The sequence below is a fragment of the Rhinolophus hipposideros genome (assembly GCF_964194185.1).
Source record: "Rhinolophus hipposideros genome assembly, chromosome: 18".
In the NCBI taxonomy this organism is placed as follows: Eukaryota; Metazoa; Chordata; class Mammalia; order Chiroptera; family Rhinolophidae; genus Rhinolophus; species Rhinolophus hipposideros.
Genome location: NC_138064.1, coordinates 48,902,456 through 48,928,915, shown reverse-complemented (window position 1 = coordinate 48,928,915; position 26,460 = coordinate 48,902,456). Strand labels below are relative to the sequence as shown.

Sequence of the window (26,460 nt, the reverse complement as noted above, 5' to 3'; positions counted from 1 at the left end):
TAAGCAAGGTATTGTGTTAGGTACTCTCAGGCGGGGTACAGAGATGAATGAAACTAGATCCTGCTTTTCAAGAATTTATTTAGAGTTTAGAAGATGAGATAAGAGTCGAATATCCGCAACGTCATAAAAAAGGAAACATGCAATATGAGAAGTACAGCTCCTGGTATTATCTGATGATTTTTAATGCATCCAGTGTGAGTCTCAAAGGGTCCAGTCAGCAAGTAGGCATTAAGAGAGCATCATTGTAAAAGAGGGGGAAGGAACTAATTTTTAAAGCAAAGCAAATACTTGATGGCAGTTGTTCCTCATCTACCAGGTTCTCATCCTCATATCTTTCCACTTTGGTACATGCCTGACCCAGTTTGACAGCCCGAGTCCCTCTATTAGAATGGCCAGCCTCAGCCTCAGGCATTCGGGAGGACACAGCCAGATGGAATCACAGCCCACACACATTTCCATCATCAAAACCGTTGTCATATTGTCATCCTTTTACATGCCACTTTCCTTGCTGCCCCTCATTTTGCAAGCTCATTTTATAATTCCTTCACACAATAATACCAGATGTTGGTGAAATATAGTACCCTTGCTTTAGAATGGAGAGACAGTTCTGTTCCAAACTTCCAGGAAGGGCTTCAATTCTGTATACAGTGGCTTTCCAACTTCTTTGTGTCTGTAGACTTCTCATCCCCACAAACCCTTACATGGATCCAATATAAAAGCAGACCTGCCTCTACCTGAAGCCAGCCAGTTCTGTTCTCATCACACATGTACCTAGAGCCTTCTGTCCCCTGGGTCGTCCGAAGGATCACCTCGTGTTCCTCAAGGACTTCAGGGAACCCAGTTTGAAAACCCTCTTCTGTTGTACATTTCTCTATTGATTTTGACTGATGAAGGCACTTCTCACCTGAGCAGTGGTACCTGACGTAACAGAGAAGCCAGCAGAGAGCTGTTAAAAAATAAGACAGGCAATGGAGCCTTAATACCTTCTTTCTGTTCCTTTTTGGTTTAGTTTTCAGGGGAATATCTGTGGATAGAGAAAGGCCAGGTGTTCTGTTCTCTTACAGAAGCAGAAGGAAGACAGTGAAGTTAACCAACAAAAGACAGTGAGGTTAACCCTCGGAAAAGAAGGGGGAGGCAGAGGAGAGCATTGCAAATATTGGTAACAGTAATTTTTGAGGATGCTTTTCAAAGTTGATATAGGCCCCAGAAACCTCGGGTGGACTCTGGTCCAATGGTATTGGGGAATAACATCCTCTTTCACTTGTTTTAGATTAGGATGAAACCCCATGCAATCAGAGATTGAAAAAGCATGATCAGGGTTTCATATTAGAATCACATAAACCTTAAAATTTTTATTTTACTCATATTAATGATACATATAATAGATAATTCAATAACACTAATCTATAATTGGCCAAAAAAATTATCATACATGAATAGAATTATCGTAATCTCTTCCCAATCGTGAATTCATTTTGTTGGAAATGCTAACGTGTGAATTTATTTCTTACATATTGTTTTGGTAACCTTGAAAATATTTTAACTATCATAATCTTGAATTGCAATACATTCTTTTTAGGGGTTCCTAAAAAAGAACTTGGGTCAAGAATTGGAAAAGTTAATTGTTGAATATTTTCTATTTATGTTCTTATTTATATACAGTAAAATTCATTCATTTGGTGTTCAGGTCTATGAATTTTCAGGAATGCATATAACTGACACCTTAATCAAAATATAAAACAGTGGCATCAGTAAAAAAAAAAAAAAAAGAATTGGAAAAGTTAAAGTTAGCTAACATGGGTTGAAACAGGATTGGAAGTGCATATCTCAACTCCATGCTTGGTTAGTCTCTCTAGCCTTGGCATGTTGGTTAGTCTCTCTAGCCTCAACTTGCTGTTCTGTAAAATGGAGCTAAGAAGAATTAAGTGAGATAAAGTACCAAGCTCACACTAAGCACTGAATGAATGGTAGCGGTTAGTAGGTGGTAGTGGTATTCAATGGGAAAGCAATGTGAGTAAGTGCAGTTTTTGGTGGTATCTGGTTTCCATTTGCCCATCCTCTTGGCTTCTGTCCCCCAACCTAGGGGCCCTTAAATAACACACCTATGTGCTCTGGTTTTTTTGCCCCCAAATCTAAGGCAACACATGACTTGCCCCAAAGAGCCCAAGGGCTATGGATGACCAGTCCAGCTACACCCATCAGGTCTCTGTTGGAAAAGGAAAGAAGAACAGAAGATTGAGCTGGGCTGACAAGCCAGGCTCTGGCTCCTGGGAGGGAAGGGAGAAGGTCGGCTGTGGAAGCCAGCGCTGACAAAATCTGGGCACATTCCCATCTGTCTTAAGGATGCTCACACATCTAATCTTAAAGTATAAAATGGCAAAATCCATTGAATCTTAGACTGACAAGGGCAGCAGGGAGAGAGGCAGAAGGTCCTAGATACCTGAAAAGGGGCAGAGATGAGTTTGGAGTGAAAACAACTTCACTTACGACTAATTAAGATAGTGTTGTTGCCAAACTGTAAGCCTTTTCTTTCGTTGACTTATGTTTGTCTCTGTGCTTTTTCTACATTCATTTCTCAATATGGGGGGCTTTGAAGTCACGCAGAGTCAAGTCTCATTTCCACCTTTAGCTTTGCAACCAGTTTCCTCATCTGAGAAATGTAGATAATAGTTAAATGCACTGAAGGCAATGAGTAACTTGGACGAGAAAATGTACGACACACCTAGCACATAGTAGGGACTCAGTGAAGGTCAGCTGCCTTGCATTCTCTTCCCCAGAGCCCTCAGACAGACTGATGCTCATCCTCCTTGAAGCAGTAGGGGTGGGGATTTTCTCTAAGCTTCCCTGAGTGGAACTGAAAGGAACCATCATCACATACGTAGTCTTTAGAGCAAACTGGTACATGGAGAGGGGATGGTTGATGTAGTGATGCGGGAGAAAGGGCGGATGGCCGCTTTAACTTGGGTGACTTTTTCAACATTTTCTCTTTGCCCCATTTTCTCGTTTCTGATTTTCTCATTTCTCATTTTGCCCAAACATTTTCTCATTTCTGGTTGCCCCGTTCCCCATCACTCCTTATCAAGCCTTGTTTTTTCTGAGACATAGGATGGTTCCAGCGAGCTCCTTCCCTCCAAGTCCCCTCCTAGAGTGCAGCGATCGAAGCTTGGAGGTCTTGGAACCATCGTCACAGGAGGATGTACATATCCTGAATGAAACAAGCCTAAAAAGGAACAGGGTCAGAGCTCCTTCTCAGTGTGCCTGTGTACACATCTGCACGCCGTCCTTCATTCATGTTTCTGCCTTTGCTCTCAGATGCAGTTCTACTCCAGAGCACACAGTCTCCATGCTCATCTTCATTCTCCAGGATTCTCCTCCCCTCATCTCCTCTTTTTTATCTGGCAACTGGAACTTACTATTGAGTGTTTCAACCTTTTTTTTTTTTTTTAAGTAAACTTCATTTTCTAACCAAAGTACTATAGGCACATAGTTTAAAAATCAAACAGTACCGAATACTTAGAATGAAAACCAGTATTTCCTGCTCTTCTTAGAACTCTCTTTACCTTTTCTGTCTTAGAGCACCTGTTTCCTGGATCCCATTGCCTCCCTTTCTCTTGGTTTGCTCCTTTATTTTGATGGGATATCTCCTCCACTAGCTTTCTGTGAAAAGTGCATGGGAGGTCAATTTTTAGAATCCTTACATACTTGAAAATGTTTTTATTCTATTCTCACATTTAATTGATAATTTCTCTGAGTATGTAACTAAATTGAAAATTATTTCCCTGCAGAATTTGGAGACATTTTTCCATTGGCTTCTAGTATCAAAGGTTTTTATTTGATAAGTTTAATATCATTCTGATTCCCATTTCTTTGCAATGACCGGTTTTTATCTCTGAAGCCTAGGGCTCTGAAATTTCGCAGGGCTTGCTCTTGATGTAGGTCTTTCTTCACTTATGGTACTAGATATGCAGTACATCCTTTGAATCGGGAAATACCTGTTTCTGGGATATTTTCCTATGTTACATTTTGGATAATTTTCTGCCTACTATTATTGTCTTTATTCTTGTTCTTAACTTCCTATTAGTTGGATGTTGGACCTTTTTCTAGGATCTTTTCATTCTCTTACCTTTTTCCTCCTATTTTCTCTTAATCTCTTATTCCACTTTCTGAAAGATTTTATTTTCTAAAAGATTTTTTTAACCTTCAAAACTGTATATTAAGTAATCAATTTATGACTCACTTTTTTAGTTTTTAGAGTCTTGTTCTTTTTATCAAATTGCTTCTTAAAGTATCCTATGCGATACTATCATTTTGCAAAGATAATACCATTCTAACATCTGTGAAGATAGGTTTTTTTAGCTTTTCTCTTTTCTTCATTATCTTCATTTCCTCCAGGTTTTTTTGTTTTTGGTTTTGGTTTTTTCGGTGTATGCGTTTGGTATTTGGTTGGTCAGTCTCGTGTTGGAGACTGACCTATCCACTCATATGTAGCAGAGAGGCTCCAACAGGCTGATGAGAAGTCTATGTGTGGAACTATCAACCAAAAGGTCATCATGTCACCCATCATCCTTTTGCTGGAGGATTCCCAGAGGCAAGATCTGGAAGCCCTTTCTCTGGTGTCATTCAGTTTCTCAAGGGAAGAACCCTGCCTGGTGGTGTGCCTGGAAATAGGCATTCTGGGAGCACTGACTAAGGATCTGACTAGGGATGACCCACAGTCACCCTGTTTCCAGCCCTCTTCCTTACTCCTGATCTCTGCTGAGCCTGGTGGCCCCATGTCTAGAGTCTTTCCAGTTCAGTTACTCTGGAAAGTAAGCCTTTGTTCTCTTGGAGAGCTGATGGGGGTGGGGGGAAGGGTTCCTGACAGATGGTGAGTAACCTGGCTGGGTGAGGTAGTAGTGATGACCTATAGGTCCAACTACCACATATTAAGACTTTCAATTCTCCCGCCATGTTAGTCCTCACCTCACCCACAACTTTTACAGCTTTAGGTAGCGCCCGGTGCCCTGTTTCTCTATAGGAGGTCAGCTCCTTTGCCATCAGTTAACACTTCTCCAGCCACATTCTGTCTTCTGAAAATGTTAAAATCTCTTGTTCACACTTACATCCGTTGGGATTCTTCAGGTACAAGTAGCAGCAAACCTAGTCTTACTAAACACTTAAATAATTAGGAAACTTCTTATCACATGTAATAAGAAGTCCAGGGGTAAAAGGGCACCAGTCCCCAGAGATCAGAAGTTGACTCTGTTTCTCTGCCCCTTTCATTCCACAGTCTTCAGTCTTTTAGCTTCATCTTCAAAGTCTATAGCAGCACTTTCAGGCACATCCAGATAAAACGAGGTCCAGTGAAGGTGGAGACCTTCTTTTCCTTGTATCTCTTTTAAAGGTAAAAATAATCTTTGCAAAAGCATTGCCCTCCCCCACCCCCCACCCCCAAAAAACACTTTTTTTTTTTTTTTTTTTAATTTCTCATGCCTTTTTCCAAGCCAATCATTAGTAAAATGAATGAGATGCTGTTACTGGTTTGGGGGTTAAGTGGAGGTTAGGAAGTCATCACCATTAGCTATCACCATATTTCTGCTGATCTTTTTGTTCTTTGAGGCTAATGCTTTTTTTATTCCTTTACTTTTGATTTTAGTAGGCTTTTGGGAGGGAGAGGAGATAAGTGTGTTTGATCCATCTGCCCCATTTAACACGAAGTTCTTCAGCCACTTTTTGACACATACCTGTCCAACTAGCTCACTTTCTTTTCTTTTTTCTTTTGGTTCTTTTTGATTCTTGTTATTAAAATTTTCCCATGTACAGAAAAGAGAAAAATATAATGAACACCCTTATACCTAGTTTTAAGAATTGTGATATTAAGGTTTTACAATTATATTTACTTCATCTATATTTTTTAATGATATATTTTGAAATAAATTGCAGGTATCATGGCTCTTTAAAGATTTCCAAATGGATCCTTAAAAAATAAAGATATTTTCCTATATAACCATGACACTATTACCACATTTAACAAAATCCAGCTCACTTCTATCTCCTGCAAGACCTGGAGGTCCTGTCATAGTGAGGAAGGCTTCAAAAAGAGCCTCCTAGAAAGTTTGGAAACAACTTAAATGTCCATCGATAGACTAGTTAAGTAAAGTGGGAAATATCCATATTATGGAATACTGGGGAATATTAAAAATGATGATATAGTTCTACACATGGAAAGATTTCTACTTCATTAGATTTAATAAAAAAGCATGTCGCAAAGTTGTATGCACAGTATGATCCAGTTCTTGCTTAAAAATGCAGGTGCCTATGTATACACAGTAGTCTGGAAGGATTTAAATCAAAATGTGATAGCATTTGATCTTGAGTGGCAGGATTATACATACTGTTTTCTTTCTGAATATGTTTCAGCATTATCAAAATTGTTTTTACTGTTTGGGCTTTAAAGCGGCAATAGTGTGGTTGCCCCTTCTGGTCCAGCAGTCGGTCTCCGGGAATGCAGCCGGGGAGCTATGTCTCTGGACTGGTGACTTTTGACACGCAGCAGCAATGACATCTTCGTGTTTTATAAGTATGGCAAGGTGACAGTCAATAATAAACTGTCATACTAACAGAGTTCTTGCAATAACACTGAAACATTACCTGTGGCTTTGTTTGGGGTGTTTTTTTTATTGTTATAGTAAAATATGCATAATAAAATTTACCATTTCTAAATGTACAGTTTAGTGACAGTAAGTACATTGACACTGTGGTACAATCATCACCGCTGTCCACCTCCAGAACTTTTTCATCATCCCGTACTGAATCTTTGCACTCATTAAACACCAACTCCCCGTTCCCCCTTCCCAGCACCTGGTAACCACTGTTCTACTTTCTGTCTGGATGGATCTGACTATTCTAGGTGCCTCATATAATTGGAATCACACAACATTTGTCCTTTGTGATCAGCTTATTTCACTTAGCATAATGTCTTCAAGATTCATCCATTTTGTAGCTTGTATCAATACTTCATTCCTTAAAAAAAAAGAATCATTCCATTTTAAGACTTAATATTCCATTGTTTGGATATGCCATATTTTGTTTATCCATTCTTCTACTGGTGGCCATTTGAGTTGTTTCTGCCTTTATGGATTTACTTTGAAATAACTGTGCTTTGGGGATCTAGTTTGAACGCAGGTATTTGACACCTAGAAAGATTTCAAAGCAACAAAGAATCCAGAGTGAAAATGAGGGAGAAGGGAAGCAAATCAACAGTGCTGCTTCATGTGACTTGAAGGGGCAGCTTTCAATGAAATATGCAGAAAACTAATTTTTTTAAGGATTTTGATTTTTTCCCCCCGAAAACTTCTTTTTCTCCCTTTCTCCCTGGCTAATCCCCTGATGAAAATAGAGAAGCAGTAAAAACAACTGATAACTAACTTTGACTGTTTCTCTTCTACTGATATGGATGTGTTTGTTTTTTTGTTTTGTTTTTGCCTTGTTTTGTTTTTTACTGCTTGGGAAGTGTGTAGTACTACCTCTTACTGTGACATTGCTTTTCTACAAGCTGAGCCATAATTGAGATGAGTTCTGTTGGATAATTTATACACATGAAATTCATGTATTCCTTCATTGAGAAACCCATTTCTTCACCACCTACTATGAGCCAACCTTGCCAGTGGCTTGTCAAAAATTAAATGGAAACATTCATCCTCAGAAGACACAATTAGACTACATGTGGCTTGATAGTAAGAAACTGGCCTGGTTATGGGGTAAGGGACTTGTGGCTCCATCACTGGGACAAAAGCTTTTCTCATGCTTTCATGTCACCAGTATGATAACAGTTTCATAAAGCTGTAGTTTAATAGCAAAAGAAAAGTGTTTCTAGGGCTGTCTTTCATCATCACTGATATTTTGTCAGTTGGTTTGAACTTGTTTACCTCGTTGATCTACCTGTCAAGTTCCGCTTTCGAAGAGAAGGAACTATACATGGTGGTACAAATTACATGCAAATGGTTGAATAGTTATAACTGAACTCATGGAAGACTCATTTTAAGTTAAATTAACTCTCTGTCACATTACTGTATTTTACATTCCGCTTACACTGCTGGCATTTTCCCTCGTGCCTGGATTCAAGCAGGGCAGAACGTCAGGCCCCGCGGATCTCTAGAGAGCTGGTCACTGCTAACCTTCTCAGCCTGACTGTTTCCCTGATGCAGAGTGGCGTGGACCTGGGAAGAAGAATTGGGCTGCGTTCTGAGCTCCGTTAAACTGGGTGAGTCTTGTCTCCCCAGAAACGCTTATTCCATTATTCCATTTGTCCTCTCTTGCCCTTAGACCATCTTCTGCAAACAGCATAAGCAGCAGCACATCTTCAAATCATAGTGGCTACACTCCGGAACTCCCTCTGCCCCCAGTTGGAGGTGACCTCGCCAGCCGACTGTCGAGTGATGAAGGGGAGATGGACGGAGCCGACGAATCCGAGAAGTTAGACTGTCAGTTCTCCACCCACCACCCCAGACCTCTTGCGGTAGGCCACCTGCTGTTTCCCTGTGTACATTTTTCCACTGTGCTTTGTGGGCATTTAAGCGACTGTGTCAGCGGGCACACTTTTCTAAGGAGAGATCGTCAGGACAGTGTTTTACAGAAAGGCTTACCCCGAGGTTGAATGATTGCCTTAGGAATACCCTTGAGGGTCACAGAAGGAAAGGAAAGGTCACCCAGCTGAGTACAATCCTTTAAACACCTGAGTATGTGGTCCACCTTGAAGCAATAATGCTTGAGAAATGGTGTTTATATAAGTGCACTGGGGAGCTGACCTTCCGGCTTTGCCCATCTGAAAACAGAGCCTCTCATTTCAACAGTTACTAGTCTAGCTCACCTGCGTTGAGAACCGTCTGTCTTAGCAGTGTGCCAGGTGCCAGCCCTGGCTGGTTCTCTCCCCTGTTGGTTCGGAGTTTTATTGTTATTAGTCAGTGTGACCATATGGCACCGGTACTGAGAGAGAGAGAGAGAGAGAGAGAGAGAGAGAGAGAGTTGAGGAAATGAGAAGGCATTTCATGTCACCATGACTGCTGATGAACAGAAAGGTCAATTTCTTCCCAATCCTTTCTCTTGTTAGAGTCCACTTTAACAATTCAGGTCATTGAAATCTGGGTGGGAACCATAAGGAGGCATGAGCTGGAGGCTCGTTTATGTTTGCCGTACGAGCACTTGAGAAAGGAATGCTGGTGCTACCATCACAGGGCTGAATGCTGGGGGCCTGGCATGTTGGACCCCACGGCTGATTTGCTCTGCTGCCACCTTGAGCCCTACAGGAATAGCCCGGACTCTTGTTAGAGCTCGGGACTATGCAGGTGAAATCAATCCTGCATCAAAATAGAGTGAGTCCCTCCTCCTTTCAGTTTATGAGATGAATGAAGGCCAATTTCACTTCCTGTTGATAGGAATGATGATGACCTGTGGTTCACCCATAGCCTGAGACTTTGCCTCTTGGCTAACTCCGAAATAGTGATGGATAATTAGGAATGCCTTTGACTGCCAGTAATAGAAAACCCAACTCATACAGCGCATGCACTGCAGTCACTTAGTTCTCTCACGTAGCAAGAAGTCTAGAGGTAGGTGGTTCCAAGCTGGGGGAGAATCTCTGCAACCCTCTTTACCTTTCACACATGATCTCATTGTGTCTGCCACGGCTCCAATATCCCATCTTCACCCAGCAGCCTTCTACCCGGGATGGAGAGGCACAAACAGAAGGGGAGTCCTAAGGTGCCATCTTACATCATTTCATAGGGAAGAAAATCTTCCTGTGAACTTCTAGCAGACTTGCCCTTACATCTGCCAGAAGTGAGTCACGTACCCACCCCTATACAATTCAATGGCATAGAAGGGTGGGATTGCATTGTCCCAAGATGGAGCCAGCCACAGTACATCCCAAGGTTCCAGGAAGAGACCCACCTTCCCTGCTCGTTGCTCCATGTCAAATATCAGAACAAAAGTGTGGTTCTTTTAGCAATGAAAAGGCAGGGAGAGGCGGGAGGCGTGGGAGTTGATGAGACTGGCGACCTGTGGGGTCTGCCCCCATGGCCAATACACTGGATCACAGCTCTGCTGAGGGCATAATATGCGATCAGGAACAAGACCCTCTCAGGGCATCTGGCCTTGCGTCTCTGTGAAAACAGAGACACAGATAGCAGACAAAAAGGGGCCTCCAGCTTCCAAGTCTGAAAGAGAGACCGGGTTCTATGAGCAGGCCAGACTCTGGAGCACATCAAATGTTTGTCCAAATGACAAGCTGCCAGGCTACAGAGGATTCGCTCAACTCTGGGCATGGCGGATATGTGCGCCCGTAATGTTTTGCTGATTTAAATGGAAAGGCCATGGATTTATTTCTTTGCTTTGTCCTGTCTCTCATGGTCAATTGATATGTTCAGTCACTTTTGTAATGAATACTCGTTAAGTGTGTCTTTAGCATCTGGGATGAAGGAAGAAAAGATGTCTAGACCTGGAATGGCTCCCACATGATGCTGGGGACCAGCTTCCACACTGGAGAGTTCCCTTTGTATGCTTCTTGCTTAGTCAGCAAGCACTTAATATGAAAGTGCAGAAAAGGGTTTTTTATCAGGAGTACCAGATTTGATGGGTGGCAAGATTGTAATGCAAAACCCCCAAAACATAAGCAGAAACGAAACAAAGGGAAGGTGTTGCACTTGCTCCTGAGAACTGTTCTAAAGGCTGGTTCCAGGAAGGGTTTGTGGAACGAGTGCCAATCCAGCACTGTGTCTGGGAGGGAGGCCAGGAGCTGCTGGAGGCCTGGGGGAGGGGGAGAAGCGGCATTTGAGTTATAGAGTCATTTGCAGACTTGTCTGAGCTCTAGACCAGCCAAATGTCACCTTCTCAGAGGCTGTTTCTTGCATTTCTGGTTGTCCTAACATCATAATAAAATGATGTTTATTAAACATCTGACTTCCCATATTTCAGCCATATGTTTTCAATGTGATGGTTTGATTTAAACATTTTGTGGGACCTTAGCTCACCAATCCATCATTTAGCCCAAATCCCTACATCCTCATATTAAAGAGGAGCCTGAGGTCCCTGGCCTTTATACACTTATAATCAAGACAGGCACATGGGCATTATATACAACATAAAAAACCCAGGTAGTGCTCCAAGGTGAAATACTACCGTGTTTCCCCCAAAATAAGACCGGGTCTTATGTTAATTTTTGCTCCAAAAAACACATTAGGGATTATGTTCGGGGGATGTCATCCTGAAAAATCATGCTAGGGCTTATTTTCCAGGTAGGTCTTATTTTTAGGGAAACACGGTATAATGAAGTATGCAGTAGGTATGCTGTGGGGTTCAAGTGGCAAGGTCAGTCAGATAAAGGCCATTGGAAATGAGAGTCTTGATTAGGGCACCGAGGGTGGGAAGAGTTGGGACTGACAGAGAAGAGGGGAGAACATGACAGGTGGGGGGAACCGCGTACATGGAAGCTTAGAGGCAGTAATGTGTCCCAGGGCAGCCTGCAGGTACTGATAGGAGGGGAGGAGAGGTCAGGACGACGAAAGGAGGAGGTTAGCCTGCTTAGAAGTGAAGTGGCGCTGCTGACAATGGATAGGAAACGTGTGACCAGCTGGCAAGACATTAGAACGAGGTGTTTCCATTACTATGATGAGAAGCAAGGAACTACTAAGTTCCTTAAGAAGATGGATGATTCGATAAGCAGCTGGTGCTGAAAACTCACCCCAACTGCTCCTTGTGTGGTTTGGAGGTTTTGTAACCTAAAATGGTGGCTTAGTCCTGCGTGTGGAGAAGGTAGCCCTCGGTGCCTCATAAATTTGCACAGTACTATTGTTGAGTCATAATGTGAGGTTCTGCAGAAAATCCAGAGCTCAAACGGATGCCTCACAGAAGTATTTTTGGCCTCAGTACTATTTGCTTCTTTATTTTGAGTCAAATTATACCCCTGTGTGTTTTTATGCAAATGTTATTTTTCTCTGTATGGTTTATATTCGCTTATTAACCTGTAATCAAAATTAAAATTTGTTTTCTCACAGTTTTGCTCATTCGGGAGTCGCCTCATGGGACGAGGGTACTATGTGTTTGACAGAAGATGGGATCGTTTTCGATTCGCACTAAACTCCATGGTAGAAAAACACTTGAATTCACAGATGTGGAAGTAAGTGAGCCGTTTTTGTGCAATATAAGATTAGAGCTGCCCCACAAATATCTGAACCTCAGCTTTCTAAATGAATATCAGTAGTTGGCTTTTCATAGAACAAAATGACTCTGAAGCAGGATTCATGATTAATTCTTAAATGTCAGCTCTTCTTAATGGCTTGCCTACAGTTTGTCAAAGACACATACAATGTATTGTCTTCTTTGGAGATCGTTTTTGTGTTAGTGATCTTCTAAATGAAAAAGGTATTAGATGAGATCTTATGTACTTAACAATGTGAAAGAGCCTTTTTGCTATGACTAAGGACATCTAAGGATATAAAGAATATGCTCTGTTTGTAATGTTAAAGCTATGAAGTCAATATTCAAAATTTCATAATGGTCATGGACCAATTTCTAATTGTTTAATGTCCTGTGAAAACAATATGTTCAGCGGCCAACAGGGCAGATCCTGAGTGATGTTGTGAAGTTGGTTAAGCTTGTCTCTGGCCCTTCCCACCTCCCTAGAACTCTCTTCTCACCTCGCTTCACACTTCTCTCTAACCTAAACACAAAGCTTACATGCCATTTCTCTAATGCCCCTTTATTCTCTAACACCTCCAATGTATTTACATTTTCATTGGAGATTTATAAAAAGGGGAGGAAACCTTCCTGACTTAGGAACATGCTATTGTGAAGGAATGACAGGCTAGGCCCTCTCGAAGCCCAGCACATGAGGCACTGCCGTTCTGGCCCCTCGATAAAGCAAGGCCAGCCTGCTTTATCCCCCATCCCCACTCCTCTTAAGATATCATAACCTGTTAGAATCGTGGATCTCTCAGGTCTAGGCCCAGATGATTCAGGAAAGGCAACTCTGAACCCCTCTCCCTGCCCAGCAAAGCCCGGGAAAGGCGAGAAAGGGATTCCTGAGAAATGGGAGAGTACTGACAGTGGGGATGAGAACAGAATTCAAAACTTATCCCTCTCTCTCAGGTTTCCTCCTCTCTCCCAGGCAGCTGTGGCATCTCAGTCCCTTTTCACCACGATTGCCCAAAGAGCTTCCAGGCCTGAACTTGTAGGAGGAGGAAGCCCCATTGTGTCTGCAGTAAACGCTCATAGTAGATTTAGGACTAAATATTAACACTTCCTGTAAAGTAGGAAAGGGCCACAAGAGAAGCTTACCATTCCTTCCCATTTCAGTGACTGCCCGCTGTGTCCAAAAGACACCCTGATACCTACCTGTGTCCATTCTAAACAGCTGCAAATGGGCGCTGTGTGCGGGTTTACCTTGTTTGCGGTTATTCGGTGATGTATGCTTCTGAGATGGTTCCCCTGAGATGGCAGCCAGTCCTGGTGATTCTCGCAGCTCTTTGCTCTCCTGTGTTGTGGAAGTGTAAATCCCGGACACATGGCAGGAATGTGTTGATCTGTATTTCGCTACCTGGTGTCCTGTCAGCTCAAGCTCCATATTCCTTTCCTCCTCAGGCACAGAAACCCGAGCCACAGGGCATCAGGTCCCTCCCCCCTTTTCAGGACTTGCCTAACCAATCTGCTGTCACTGAGCAACATTGGGGCTGCCTGGGTGTCAACTCTGGAGAGCGTAGCACCCCGCTGCCCTCTCAACCTCGCTGCCCAAACCCCAGGCCCCGACGGGCCCGAACCTGGAGGGATGGCAGCCGATGGGGGCGTGGAAGACATTAGGAAGAAAAGGAACGGCCAAGACTCTTTTTTCTTTAACAAGCATTTAACTCTGCATCAGGAGACGCCAACACAGTATTCTCTTTCAGCCAGGTCAGCATCTGGAGCTCCATGCCAGCTGGCAGGGGAGGATGGGCACTGTCAGTAATTTATTCGCATCTGTGGGCTTTTTATGGGACGTCCCTAGGCCAGTGAGCAAAGCTTAATCCGGGCACAGCCTGCAAAGCTGAAATCCACTGCCGTTCAGCCCCAAGGAAAACACATAAACTGCTTAACATGGGGGTGAGGGGAAGGGGTTCCCGGGGACAGTGAGCAGCCATGCGGCCGTTGCCCTGCTTCTCCCTGCCCTTTCTCCCCTCCTGCCTCTGCTACCCACTTATGATCAGTGTGAGAGGAAGGAAAGGGAGAGAAAGTGTGCCGAAAAATAGCCCCCGTCCTAATCCTGAGTGTCAGCCGGGCAAGACTGAGGACTTCAACTCGGCTTGTCAGCACAAGCTGAAGCATTTAATGGGAAATTTACAAATTGGGCCATTCGGAGTAGATTCCAGTTAAGGTCATTGAATGGGGTCCTCTCTACATGAGCCGTTTGGTATTTGTAAATAACTTTGTATAACAAGTAACTGCCAGGCCTCTGCCCACATATATTTCTATCCAGACTGTAACTCTGGTAAGAAACTTGAGCTGAGGACAGACTGAGCGGGAGGGCTGCAGTGCCACAGCCAGGTCGCAGACAGCAGGGCAGGTGTGCTGACACGGTGTACTCTGACAAATGTCCCGTGGTGCTGTTGGGAAGGGGTGTGCAGTACCAGGCAGTTCTAAGGGCGTGCTTAACCTTCCCGGTCTGATTATGGGAGTCCTTGCCCGGCATGCATAGTTATGTTGCTGCTGAGAATTCACCTGCTCACCCATCCACTCACCCATCATCCATTCATTTGTTCACTCATTCATTCATTGCAGTAAGTACCGATAGAGCACTTAAGTAGTGCTGATGGGATCTTCAACATTCTTTAGGCTTAAGAGAAGGTAAATTTTCAAACACCATCATGGCCACACTGGGTTGGGCAACATTTTTCTCTACTCTTTGATCTCCTCGCTTTGATATTTTTCAAGGACTCTGTGCTTCTATATTCAAAGATTCCTCTGATTCCTCCAAGAGAGCAGAACTAAGAGAGGCAAGTTCCCTGATACCACAGTTGGGAGGGTAGCCTCCCAGGAAAGAAGGGACTGGAGAAGCCCCACCTCACACCTTGCTGCAAGCTCCCAGGGTGCAGGTCCCAGGCCTGCCCACTTCCAAGTGCTGCTTTCCAAGAAGAAGAAGAGCAAATTCCTAACTGCTGGGGAGCCCCAGCTATGCTGGAAATATTTCCAGGGGACATGAGTTGGGGGTGGGGGTCAAGGAGAGAGACAGGAAAGAGCCGGCTTAATATTTACCTGGCTCCTGAGCTCAGCATCTTTTCCTGCAAAATCAGGAACAAGTGATGATTCCAAGGCCTCTGTGCTCCTCCCCAAAGTAACAGCAGCATCCGTCCAGGCCGTGGTTTGGAAGGAGGAGCTGTTTCCAGCACAAGTGAAAAGATGGAGTTTGCAGGGAGGCCCCAGAAGTGGCCCACTGCCTGGTGCTGGCCTTGGCTCCACGGAGTGTAAGAAGCATGGGGTTTGCTCCCAGGCACCCCCAACCTCCAGGAAGACCTTCCCCATCCGTATGGTCTCCTGTGCCCATCCCCTGCATTGATCTTCAGAACAAACTAGAAATTCCTGACCCCTCTCTTTGGATTAAATGAGGGTGTCTGTACTCACCAATTCCTAACACATGGACAAGAAGACCTGTTGAAGGGCAGCCACACCCCAGGTATAGCTCCACTGAGTGAAGGGTGCAGTGCGCAGGAAAAAAAAAATCAATCCTGGGTCTGGGCAAGTTGACAACTCTCATCATTTCCCATCATTTCCCAAGCCCCAACCCTCCACTGCCCTGTGGCCTCCATAGCCCGGCCAACAGGAGCTAGCAGCCACAAGCTAACATGGAAATGCCTTTCTCCAGAGTAAACCAGAGGCTGCAGACAGGAAATGCAGGCGGTGGCTGGCCTGTAAGGAGAGGGGTGTTTCTCATTCTGCCTCAAGCCAAGAGCTGGGTGGAGAGGCAGGGACAGGAGGAGGCTGGGAAGCCCTGACAGGAAGTGGACACAGCCTGCAGGGGCACAGGGGGGCTCTCTGGCCCATGTGTGCAAGAGGCAAAGCCCTGTCCTCACTTCTTACTTCAAGCCAGGACCTAAGTGTGAAATGACAACTTCTCATTAAAAACCACCTTCATCACTACAAAAAAAAAAAAAAAAATAGGAGTGGAATGCTGTTGGGGAAATTTATATTCTAAATAACATTCGCCTTTTATTCATGAACCCAGATAAGCCATTATGCAATAGGCGAGCATGGAGAAAAGGATCTGAAAACCTGAAAGTGCTTAAAAATAGGTTGCTGAATATTGCAATGCGGGGAGCCATAGGGAAGGGCCATAATTCAGATTTTACCATCCTTCAAGGCTTCATTTTCCATAGTCTGGTTCTACTGGGGTTTTCTCTGTGGCCCTGATGCTCACATTTAATCGAGCCTCTGGAGCAATGCCAAGCCTGTTTCTCACTGTTTCTCTTTCACTCTTCTCTCATGTTTAGGAAGATCCCTCCTGCGGCAGATAGCCCCATGCCCTCGCCAGCAGCCCACATCACCACCCCTGTTCCAGCATCCGTTTTACAGCCTTTCAGCAACCCCAGTGCTGTGTATCTTCCTTCAGCTCCCATCAGCTCGAGACTCACCTCTTCTTACATAATGACATCAGCCATGCTCTCAAACGCAGCTTTTGTGACATCGCCGGACCCAAGCGCCCTCATGTCACACACCACAGCTTTCCCTCATGTGGCTGCAACCCTCAGCATCATGGACTCAACCTTCAAGGCCCCATCTGCCGTGTCCCCGATACCAGCCGTCATCCCTTCCCCATCCCACAAGCCATCCAAAACCAAAACCAGCAAATCCTCAAAAGTCAAAGACCTGTCAGCCCGTAGCGACGAGTCTCCAAGTAACAAAAAGAGGAAGCCTCAGTCCTCGACTTCCTCCTCCTCCTCCTCCTCATTCTCCTTGCAGACATCCCTCTCGTCTCCATTGTCAGGGCCCCACAAAAAGAACTGTGTTTTGAATGCCAGTTCAGCTTTGAACTCCTATCAGGCGGGCCCTCCCTATAACAGTCTGTCTGTGCACAACTCAAACAATGGGGTGAGCCCACTCAGTGCCAAACTGGAGCCCTCAGGACGGACCTCACTGCCCGGCGGCCCCGCGGACATAGGGAGACACATGGGCGTGGTGGGCGGCAGCAGTGAGTCCTGTGCCCTCTCGGTGCCCTCCCTTGCAGGGGACCTCTCTCTGGCCTCACACAATGCCGTGTCTTCTCTGCCCCTCTCTTTTGACAAATCAGAAGGAAAAAAGCGTAAGAACTCGAGTTCTAGTAGCAAAGCCTGTAAAATCACTAAAATGCCTGGTATGAATAGCGTTCACAAAAAGAACCCACCCAGCCTTCTCGCACCGGTGCCCGATCCCGTTAACAGCACCTCCTCTCGGCAGGTAAGGGACCCATCCTTCCAGGGGCCTCCTGGCAAGACCTTCTCAGCCCAGGGAGCAGGGGAAGCTGGGCAATGCCCCTTAGCCAGGTGGGTCAGACAGGTAATGCAAGCGTGACTTCTCGTCTCATTTTCCCCATAGGCGATTGTCCCCTTCTGCTCTGAGAGCAGTTTATTTAACAAACACTTTCTACAGCTCTCGCTAAGTGCTATTCGAAGCGGTACACAAATATGCATTTAATCCCACAACAACCCATCGCAGTTGGTGCGATTGTTATCACTTTACAGATGAGGAAACTGAGGCACAGAGAGATTCTGAGTTCCCCACTCCACTTCTATTTTATATCTTGAGGTTCTGAGGACAGTTTTATTAAAGAATTCTGTTGCCAAGAAGTTTTATCTGATCTATTGGAGTCCCCTTAGGAAGAGCCAAGGCCCAGGCAGGTTACAGGATGACCCGGGGTCCCACCTGGGGGTGGGAGCTTGTGCTTGCAGCTCCCAGGTAACTATTCTCACTTTACCTGGCTGCCTTGACCCCCACCTTCTCCCGATATAACTCTTTTTCTCCTAAAGTAAAATTGTAACTCACACCAGCACAGAAGTGTTCCATGCCATTGTATACATAGGAGGGTGTATTGTGAGGAAAGCTGGGGGAATGTGGCGTGGTCCAAGAAGAATCTGTGTTTCTTTCCCTTGAGCTCTGTTCACATCGTCAAATCTAGTCTTCTCCTCAGGCTGGGGGAGCTACTTGGGAAAGCCACCCCCACCCTCATTGGACTCGGGGGGCGTCCATTTGAGCGCAGAGGAGCAAGCAGAAGCGGGAGGGGCGGAGTCTGGCGGGAGGGCCTTGTCTGCAGGCCTGCGCAGGGCCTGACAGTGCCAGGGCAGCGTGCACAGACCCTAGCAGCAGCCCCAGGTTTACCACCGCACAATTACGGGGGCCGGACCCTAAGCCCCGCCCCGTCTGGAGATGAGGACTTTGGAGAGATGAGAGGCAGTTGTTAAAAAGATGTTTTATTGTTTTGTGTCATCTTTATATGAAATTCTAAAACCTCACGAAGAGAACATCTTGAGGGGGATTCACAAATCACAAACACTTGAAAAACAGCAAGTTTGGATCCCAAGGGCCAGACAAGCTGCAACTGAGGCCAAGGTGAGAGAGGGGGAGACATAGGTCCTCTCAGTAGAGCCCGGGGCACTTGCACACGTCTGCAGCTGCAGCAGATGTACTGCCATTCTGACTCCCCTGTTCCTGGGGTGCAGGGGGAGGGGGACCAGCACCTTCAGGCCCTACTCCGAAGCTAAACTGCTGGTCGACGCCACCTCCAAGTGTCAGGATGGAGGGCACAGCGAGGATTTCCCAAAACTGAATGTGTACATGAATCACGCAGGGCTTTGTTAAAATGCAGATTCTGAGTCAGCAGGTCTGGGGTGGGGCCTGAGCATCTGCATTTCTAACAGGCTTCCAGGCAGTGCCACTGCACTGGTTTGTAGGCCACACCCTGAGCAGCAAGGCTAGTCACCCGGTTTCGGTAAGTTCTAGCAGCTAACGCTTTCTTAAGGGATGGGCTCTGTTCCAAGCACTTCTGATGTATTACCTCATTTAATCTTGTTATTATCCCCATTTTATAGAGAAGTGAGCCAAGGCACAGCAAAATTAATCAACATGCCCAAAGTCACACAGCAAATAAATAGTAGTAGGGCTGGAATGTAGGCCCCGTCCATTTGGCTGTGGAGTCTGGGCTCTTAACCCTCATGCCTCTGTATTGAGTAAATGTTGCTCTGTTGACTGGTCTCCAGGACCATAAGAAATGTTCAGCAAACACTAGGGATCAGTTGACACCAGTGGTAAAAGGAACAGACGGACCTCCACCAGCAAGTGCTCATCAGGAGGGAAACCAGAAAAGATGATGAATTTAATGGCTGCCTTGGGGCTAGCCAGCACTGGTTCTCTAATGCAGGGTGGGTGCTCATCACCAGGCCAGGGTCACCACCAGTGATTTCCAGGTGTTGGGGGAAAGGCCTTTGGAATCTGTTGATTCTCTTAGGAGACTGGGATGGGCATAGCGTGAGGTTGAGAAATTCAAGGTAAACGGGTTTGGGGGACCAATTAATTGGGTCTGGTAGGTGTAAAGCCAGAATTTGCCACAGAGGTATTAAATTGAACAAAACAGAAGACTGAATGTAAAGCAAATGTTTTTATGCAAAGTCCAGTTAATGTAGAAGACGAGCTCTTCATAGGCCAGAGGCAGGAGCTGCCTATGAGAAGGTACTCACCTGAGGACCCAGCCAAGGGCAGTCACAGGAAGGGGAGGAGCCCGGCAGCCACACCCACATGCTCCCAGTGCGCTGTCCTAGGACCCAGCTCAGGCTCCCACTTGAAGGGAAGCTCTGTACCATCTTGCTATTTTTCTCAAGAACAGTAAGGAGTGCACTGTGTCTCCTGGCTAGGAAAACTGACCCAGAAAAAGACCCAGGCGTTTATCCCCAGCTGGTCCAAGGGAGTCTGGGCTGGAAACAAGGCAGATCTGGAACTGAGGTCAGAGGCAGATGAGTCTGTGTAACCCTCTGGCCACAGGGTGAAAAGCTGGCAGTCTGCTGAGTGAAATGCTCCCAGGAGGGGCCAGGCTCTACATCCGGGAAGCAGAATTAAGAGTTCTTCTCCATTATGCTTTCCCTCTGGGATGAGAGGCGCATTAGGGTAACCCCCCTGAAACGTTTTCATTTTCTCTGCCATTTAAGAATGGAAACACGAGTTCCAAATCTACGTGAGGAAAATGAGGACGTTATTATGCAGCCCTATCCTTTCCCCTAGCAACACATGGTATCAGTGGGTCTTTCCCAAGCTGGCTCGTGTATTGGAGTAAGACTTCGCTGGTGTCTTTCAGGTTGGGAAAAATAGCAGCCTAGCTTTGTCACAATCCAGTCCTTCAAGCCTATCCAGCCCAGGACACAGCCGACAGGTAAGTTACTGGGGGGCAAAAGTACGTAGGGTCTCAACAGGCTGGAAAGAATGTGGGCATTGGAGTCAGACCCCGGTTCAAATGTCATCTCCAGTTAAGAGCATGGCAGCCTGGCTTTCACAGCGAGGCCTTCTAGTTATCAGCTGTGTGCCCTTGTGGGCCCTTCTAGTGATCAACTTCTCTGTGCTTCAATTTCCTCACCTATAAGATGCGGGTCATAATGGCCTGTGCTTCATACGGCTTTTATGAGGATCAAAGTAATTTATTCACATAAAGCCTCCAGAAAATGCCTGACACACAACACACAAGTATTAGCTATTTTATTATTATTATTATTATTATTAATTATTAGCAGCTGTGTAATATTAGGCAGATTACTTCTCTGAGTCTAATTTTTTCATCTATTAAATGGCAAAATCGATACCTACCTCCTAAGGTTATTGTGAAAATTAAATAAGGTGATGTTGACGAAAGGGCCTTGCTCATGGCAGATACCACTCAGTGCTTTCCCAAGGCCTCTGGGGAGCTCCACTGCTCAGGATGTAGTTTCATGGTGGGAATATTCAGGGTAGATTTAGGAGTTTTTATAAACTTGAGGTATAAGAGTAGTCAGTGTGTAAATGTTTTCCTCCAGTGGAGTGTGTGGGCGTCCGGGGGAGGCAGCGTGGGTAGAGAGTGGGACTGCATGTTATACGTGATTGGAAAAAATACAAATGGGGCTGTGTTGTGTTGTCTTAGATGTGCTATAGATTTTGCAGACAACAAATTGCAATGTGTTTATCTGCATTGTGGCCTTTGGGGTTTCCCCACAAATCTTGGGTAGAGTTTGGGTGAAGATTATAGGGAAACAGTCTTTGTATCCCCAGATCAAGAAGTGTGTCTCCACCGTTTTGAGTCACTATGGCCCTTTGGGGCCCATTCTCCGTGCTGGGGGGCTGGTCTGTGCTCAGGCAGTCTGCCTCTGCACGGCTAGCGGAGTGCCCCGCCCCCTGCCCGAAGCTCCAGGCACGCCTGTGGAAACCCAGCATGCTGGTGATCAGCCTTAACAAATGTAATAACAACAACAATAATAATTATAATAATAATAATAATGATGGCTATCATTTCCTGAGCCCTTTCTCTGCAGGTGCTGTGCTAAACCCTTTACATACATTTAAACCCTTTACATACATTTAATTTACATACATACATACATTTTAACACACTGTGACAAAATTGTTATCCTCATGTTATAGATGAAGATGCCTAGACTAAGAGCCTCAGTAACTTGAACCTAAAACATCTAGCTCAAGTCTCTGTACTAACCCCGACACTCTGCCTCTTCCTTAGATAATCTCCATGCTGTGTGTAGGTTAGGTAGGAACAGGTGGACTAATAGAGAGCAGCAAATGAAGACAGATCCCTCATTCAAGTCCTGTCTCCTGGGGAGGAGCCCCGTGAGTGCCCCAGGATTCGTTCCTGCATTTCCCTCCACAGCTAGGATCTTTGGGGCTCCCCTACAATTATGGAGTCCTTTCCAGCCATCCTCTCAGATGCTCATTACAGCTGCCCTTTCCCAAAGGCAGGGAGTGGGATGGTCTCCTTTTTATTGTAGATGAGGAAACTGAGCCTCCGTTTTCAAATCATCGTGATAATCCCAAATGTATGGTTTTAAAACAAGCTTTGCTTTTCTTTTCTTTCCTAGAAGACCACAAACAGAACGGGCAGGATAAGGACTCTTCCATAACAAGACTATGAAGCCACTTCCAAACCAATGCCTGGCCACCCACTCCTACCCTAGGAGGCCTTGTGGGGGGCGGGGAGAAGGGAAGGGAGTGGGCAGTGGGGGTGTCCATTTCCTGGGCCCTGCTTATGGCTCTGGCCTGGCCTTTCTTCTTCTTTTTTTAATGACCAATTTTTAGTTTTGGAGAAAAAGAAAAAGGCAAAAGAACGTGAATTTGAGATTTACAGAAAACAATTCCAGTGTTTTGTTTCCATTGTCTTTCGTTTGCCACATGTACACATCCTTCCAAGCGTGGGGTTACTCCTCCAGCTTCTGGTTCTGCTACTGCACCATCGTTTTTGCTCCAGTCGTGAGAGCAGACAGTGCCGGATGTCAGCTCCTGATTGGCATCGTCGGAAACTGAAACTTTAGCCTGAGCAGAACTCCTTTCCTTTCCTTTCCCGCCCATCCCTCTCAGCCCTTCCTACCTGCCTCTCACTGGGTCCCCAAGACCATGAGAAAGAGCTGCCTCTCACAAGTTCCCCTCCAGACAAGGTGCTGGGAAGAGGGAGCTTTGCTGGGGCTCAGCCTGTGTTTGGGGAGCTGAGAGCAGAAGCGGAAGGGTGGGCCGAGGGCACTCATCAGGTTTCTGTGGTGCACCAGCATGGTGGGAACCAGATGCTATGAGTGAAATTGAGAAGAGCAGCCTTTTAATGATGTGGTTTCCCCAATACCACTGTCCAGCTGTGCAGCTCAGAGAGGATATACTGGGTCAGTTCTAGAATGGACCTACCTGGGAGGTGGCGGAAGCAGAATGTGGGGAGGCCGGGGTAGGGAAAGACATCCCTCGAAAGATGATGGGAACTGGGTGCCTGTGATCCTCTGAGCTTGTTAGGAATCCATGCTGTAAAATCCCTTCCTGAGCACCGCGTACACAGGCCCAAAGTTGGGCAAGCCGGAGACGGAAGCATCACAGGGGAGAGGGTGCGAGACCCTTGGAAGCCACTCAGGAGGAGACACGGTGCCCACAGCTGTGGAAGGTCTAGGCAAGAGGACCAAAAGCAGGGAGGGAAGGAAGGGTCTGGGGGGAAGCTTCCATGGCAGGTAAGGAGTCAGAGCCCTGGTGAGACTAAATACTAGCAGGGCCTGCCTACCAGCCTGCCCTGGGCCACGGGCCATGAGTCAGCATGTGCTGCTTTATCAGAGGCCTCAACTGGGATCCAGCCACCCCAGAAAGGAGGGGTAAGCTCAGCCACCGCCTGCTGAGGAAGAGCCATTGGGAAGAGAGAAGCTGGAGCCCTGCAGCTACGAACCTTCACAATGGAGTTTGGAAAGAACAGCAATACTAATAAGCTCTAATCAGGAATCAGTCAGGAAAGGAACTCAGTAGAAAAGAGATGTTCTGTACTACTCATCATGTAACTTTGCAAACGACATAATGGCACAGATACTAAGAGGTTTTGCTTTATCCCTAAATCAGAAATTAATGCCAATTTCGCAGCTGACACAAACCTCATCCCCACCCAAAACAATGTTTTCTTTCCCATCCCCCCAACCCAAAGATCAGACTACTGTTCAGTTTCACCACACGATTGGATTTTACAAAGACGGGAGCAAATGGAGTGATTTGCATCAATGGAGTTGCACTGACAGTATTTCTTATAGGATTACTAAACTTTTTAATACAAAATGAAGATTTTTTTAAAAAATCATGAGTTGATATTAGGTACCAGGACATTAGTTCAGATGATTTCATTTTTATTTCTACAGTGTTAAAAGTGCACTTATATGCTGGTTTATTTACATCTTGGGAAAAAAGAGACTGCAAATTGAAGGGAAGATTGTTACTTTTTCTTTTTTTTAAAAAAAAGGTTAAGGCAGATTTTAAGACATATAAATGTTTAAGAAATTATAAACAAGGTTAGACCCTTTGAAAAAAAGTTTAGAAGATATTCTTAAAGTAAATTTTTATAGTGTTAATTTTGTAATAATTTATGTTTTACTATATTACAGAGCTAACTGACCAGAATAGTTTCAGAACAATATGAAACTTAGGAAAGTTTAAGCAATGTTTATATTTTTAAAATGTCCTTTGAATTATGTTTTTATTGTACATTTCTTCAAACTGAAAAGTATGTACATATCTTTGTTATTTTTGCACAATTTTTGTCTTGTTCGGTTTTAGAAGTCTGTTTTTTATAATTTATTTTGAGTTGTAAAACTTGCAGGAGTAAAAACAAACAAACAAAAAATCTCAGCAACAGAATAACCCTCTGATTTATAAACTCTTACATTCAAAGAGGGAAAACAAAGGTTGAGAGATTAAGTGGCTGCTTCTGAACATAATGTCTCGACAGGGACGGAAGGAGCGATTCGATAGTAGGTTTAAACATTTTAGCTCTCTGCATCTTGAATTGCAAGCTGGAATCAAGAGGGCCCCCCACCGAATGCTGCTGACTTGGTGAAAGACTGCCTCTGACCAAGGTGAGGACTTTTCTGGAAAACTGAGCAAAAAGGGAAAACCCACAGTGTTTCTTCCTTCACAATCAACCACAGGTTTACTTTATAATGATGTATTGAAAACTTACAGCTTGAAAAATGGAATGCAAATAAGATTTCCTTTGGGTTTGTTTTAATGGAGTTCAACTGGACCCGCCTACAAAGCACTATTAGGGTGATATCCTTTAGGTACTTCTTTTCTGCCCACCCCACTAAGCCCTCTCTCCCCGCCCCCTGACTGCACACACCCTCATTTGCCTGAAGATCTCGTGACTTGTCGTCGCCAGCCACGGAGGCTCGAAAGCTCTGGTTGTTAAGCATAACGCAATGCATAGACCTGTCAGCCATAAAAACAAAGCGACTTGGATAACTTGTATGCCTTCTTTTGTATCAATGTACCAATTGTAAATAACGCTGATCAACCTTTGTAGAGAATAGTTTATACAGCATATTCTATTATTGCTGATTCTCAGTGAACTCTTGTTTTAAAAAAGGAAAAAAGAAATTTTCTATTTACACCTTCTATTTTGTTATTATGCTGTTGGCCCATGGCACTTTAACAAAACTCTGTGGGTTTTACGTAGCTGGTCAGTCATGGGGTATATTAAATAACTGTTGCACAGACAAGAATTTGCACCTGCTCATTTGTCCTTTCCTACTACCGATTTTAGAACCTTTTCCAGAAGAATTTTGAAGAAAGCATGTCCAACATTCTAAACAAATGCCACACTTGTGGAGTGGGTTTCTTTTCTACGATCCATATTTTGTAACACTAAATATTTTCCTTCTTTGTCCCGCACCTTTATGTATTAGCACTATCAGATAGAATTCATTCCATGCCTGTGATATTGTAAGCAGAATAAATGTCTAAAGTAGGTGTAAATAGTAAATTCTATGGCTTACAGTTTTAAAAAGGAAAGAACAAACGTGTATCTATTGATACTGCCGTGGTTCAGCACCAGGCCTGGAGACATTCTCCAGTGAGCGATTGTATTTTTTTTTTGGCTTTTTTTTTTTTTTTTTTGTAACATGGCTTTGTAAATAAAATAATTTATATGTTTGTAAATCAAAGTCTTTGGGTTTTCCTAAAATTTAGATTTTTGTTATTTCTATTTTCTTTTGGGTGAAAGTGTTCTCACCAGAGGAGCCTTCCTGCTAGGACACACTTTTGAGGCACAGAAGAGGAGAGAGTGAATTCATTCAACAAATATTTATGGAGCGTCCTGGCTGCGGCTGCTCCTGAGCTAGGCACTCTGTGCTTAGTGATGAGAAACAGAAACAGTCCCAGCTGTTTTCTGGAAGCAACCCAGTGGGGGACACAGTAAATAAATCAACACACCATCAAATGTGTAATTTCAGATAGTGGCAAATGCCATGGTGGAAAGAACTGAATTGTATGAGAGAAAATGTGAGAAACTGAAAATGAGTAAGAGGAGTGCTGTCAGGGAGTTTTTTCTGAGGAAGTGAGTTGAAGGCACAGAGTGGCAAGAAAACCCCAGGCAGACATGGTCCAAGGTAGAGAAAGCTTGGGAAGCCTCAGGAAGGCTTACCACTGGACGAAGCAGGGGGAGAGACTCAGATGGACAGGAGGCGGGGACAAGGTCACAAGAGTTTGGATTTTGTGTTAATTCAGTGGAAATACTTTGAAGGATTTTAGGGACAAGGCATGATCTGATCTCTTAAAAGATCACTCTAGCTGTTGTGTGGATAACCAATCAGAATCTGTTGCAAGAGACCAGGTGAGACATAATGTTAGTGTGGTCCCAGGATGATGACAGTAGATACAAAGAGAAATGACTAGATTCAAGATATATTATTATATATTAAATATATATATAGGAATCATAAATATATATATATATATATATAT

At 44.6% G+C, this 26,460-nt stretch overlaps 1 protein-coding gene across 9 annotated transcripts in view; it reads left to right on the top strand.

Moving 5' to 3' along the window:
* The window catches only part of ATXN7L1 (ataxin 7 like 1), a gene marked incomplete at its 5' end in the record, with an annotated part of 221,273 nt that extends 195,620 nt beyond the window's left edge, over window positions 1-25,653 (top strand). For 3 of the 9 annotated variants that reach the window (XM_081079564.1, XM_081079566.1, XM_081079569.1), the window contains 6 exons: window positions 8,305-8,497; window positions 12,027-12,148; window positions 13,612-13,917; window positions 16,488-17,430; window positions 20,315-20,389; window positions 22,074-25,652. In XM_081079564.1, coding sequence (XP_080935690.1) covers window positions 8,305-8,497; window positions 12,027-12,148; window positions 13,612-13,917; window positions 16,488-17,430; window positions 20,315-20,389; window positions 22,074-22,115 — 1,681 coding nt within the window. In that variant the 3' untranslated portion in view covers window positions 22,116-25,652. Of the gene's footprint in view, window positions 1-8,304; window positions 8,498-12,026; window positions 12,149-13,611; window positions 13,918-16,487; window positions 18,022-20,314; window positions 20,390-22,073 lie in introns of those variants that run through there. The other 6 variants (XM_081079567.1, XM_081079571.1, XM_081079570.1 and 3 more) reach the window with 3 other exon arrangements.
* Between the last annotated feature and the right edge of the window lie 807 nt (window positions 25,654-26,460).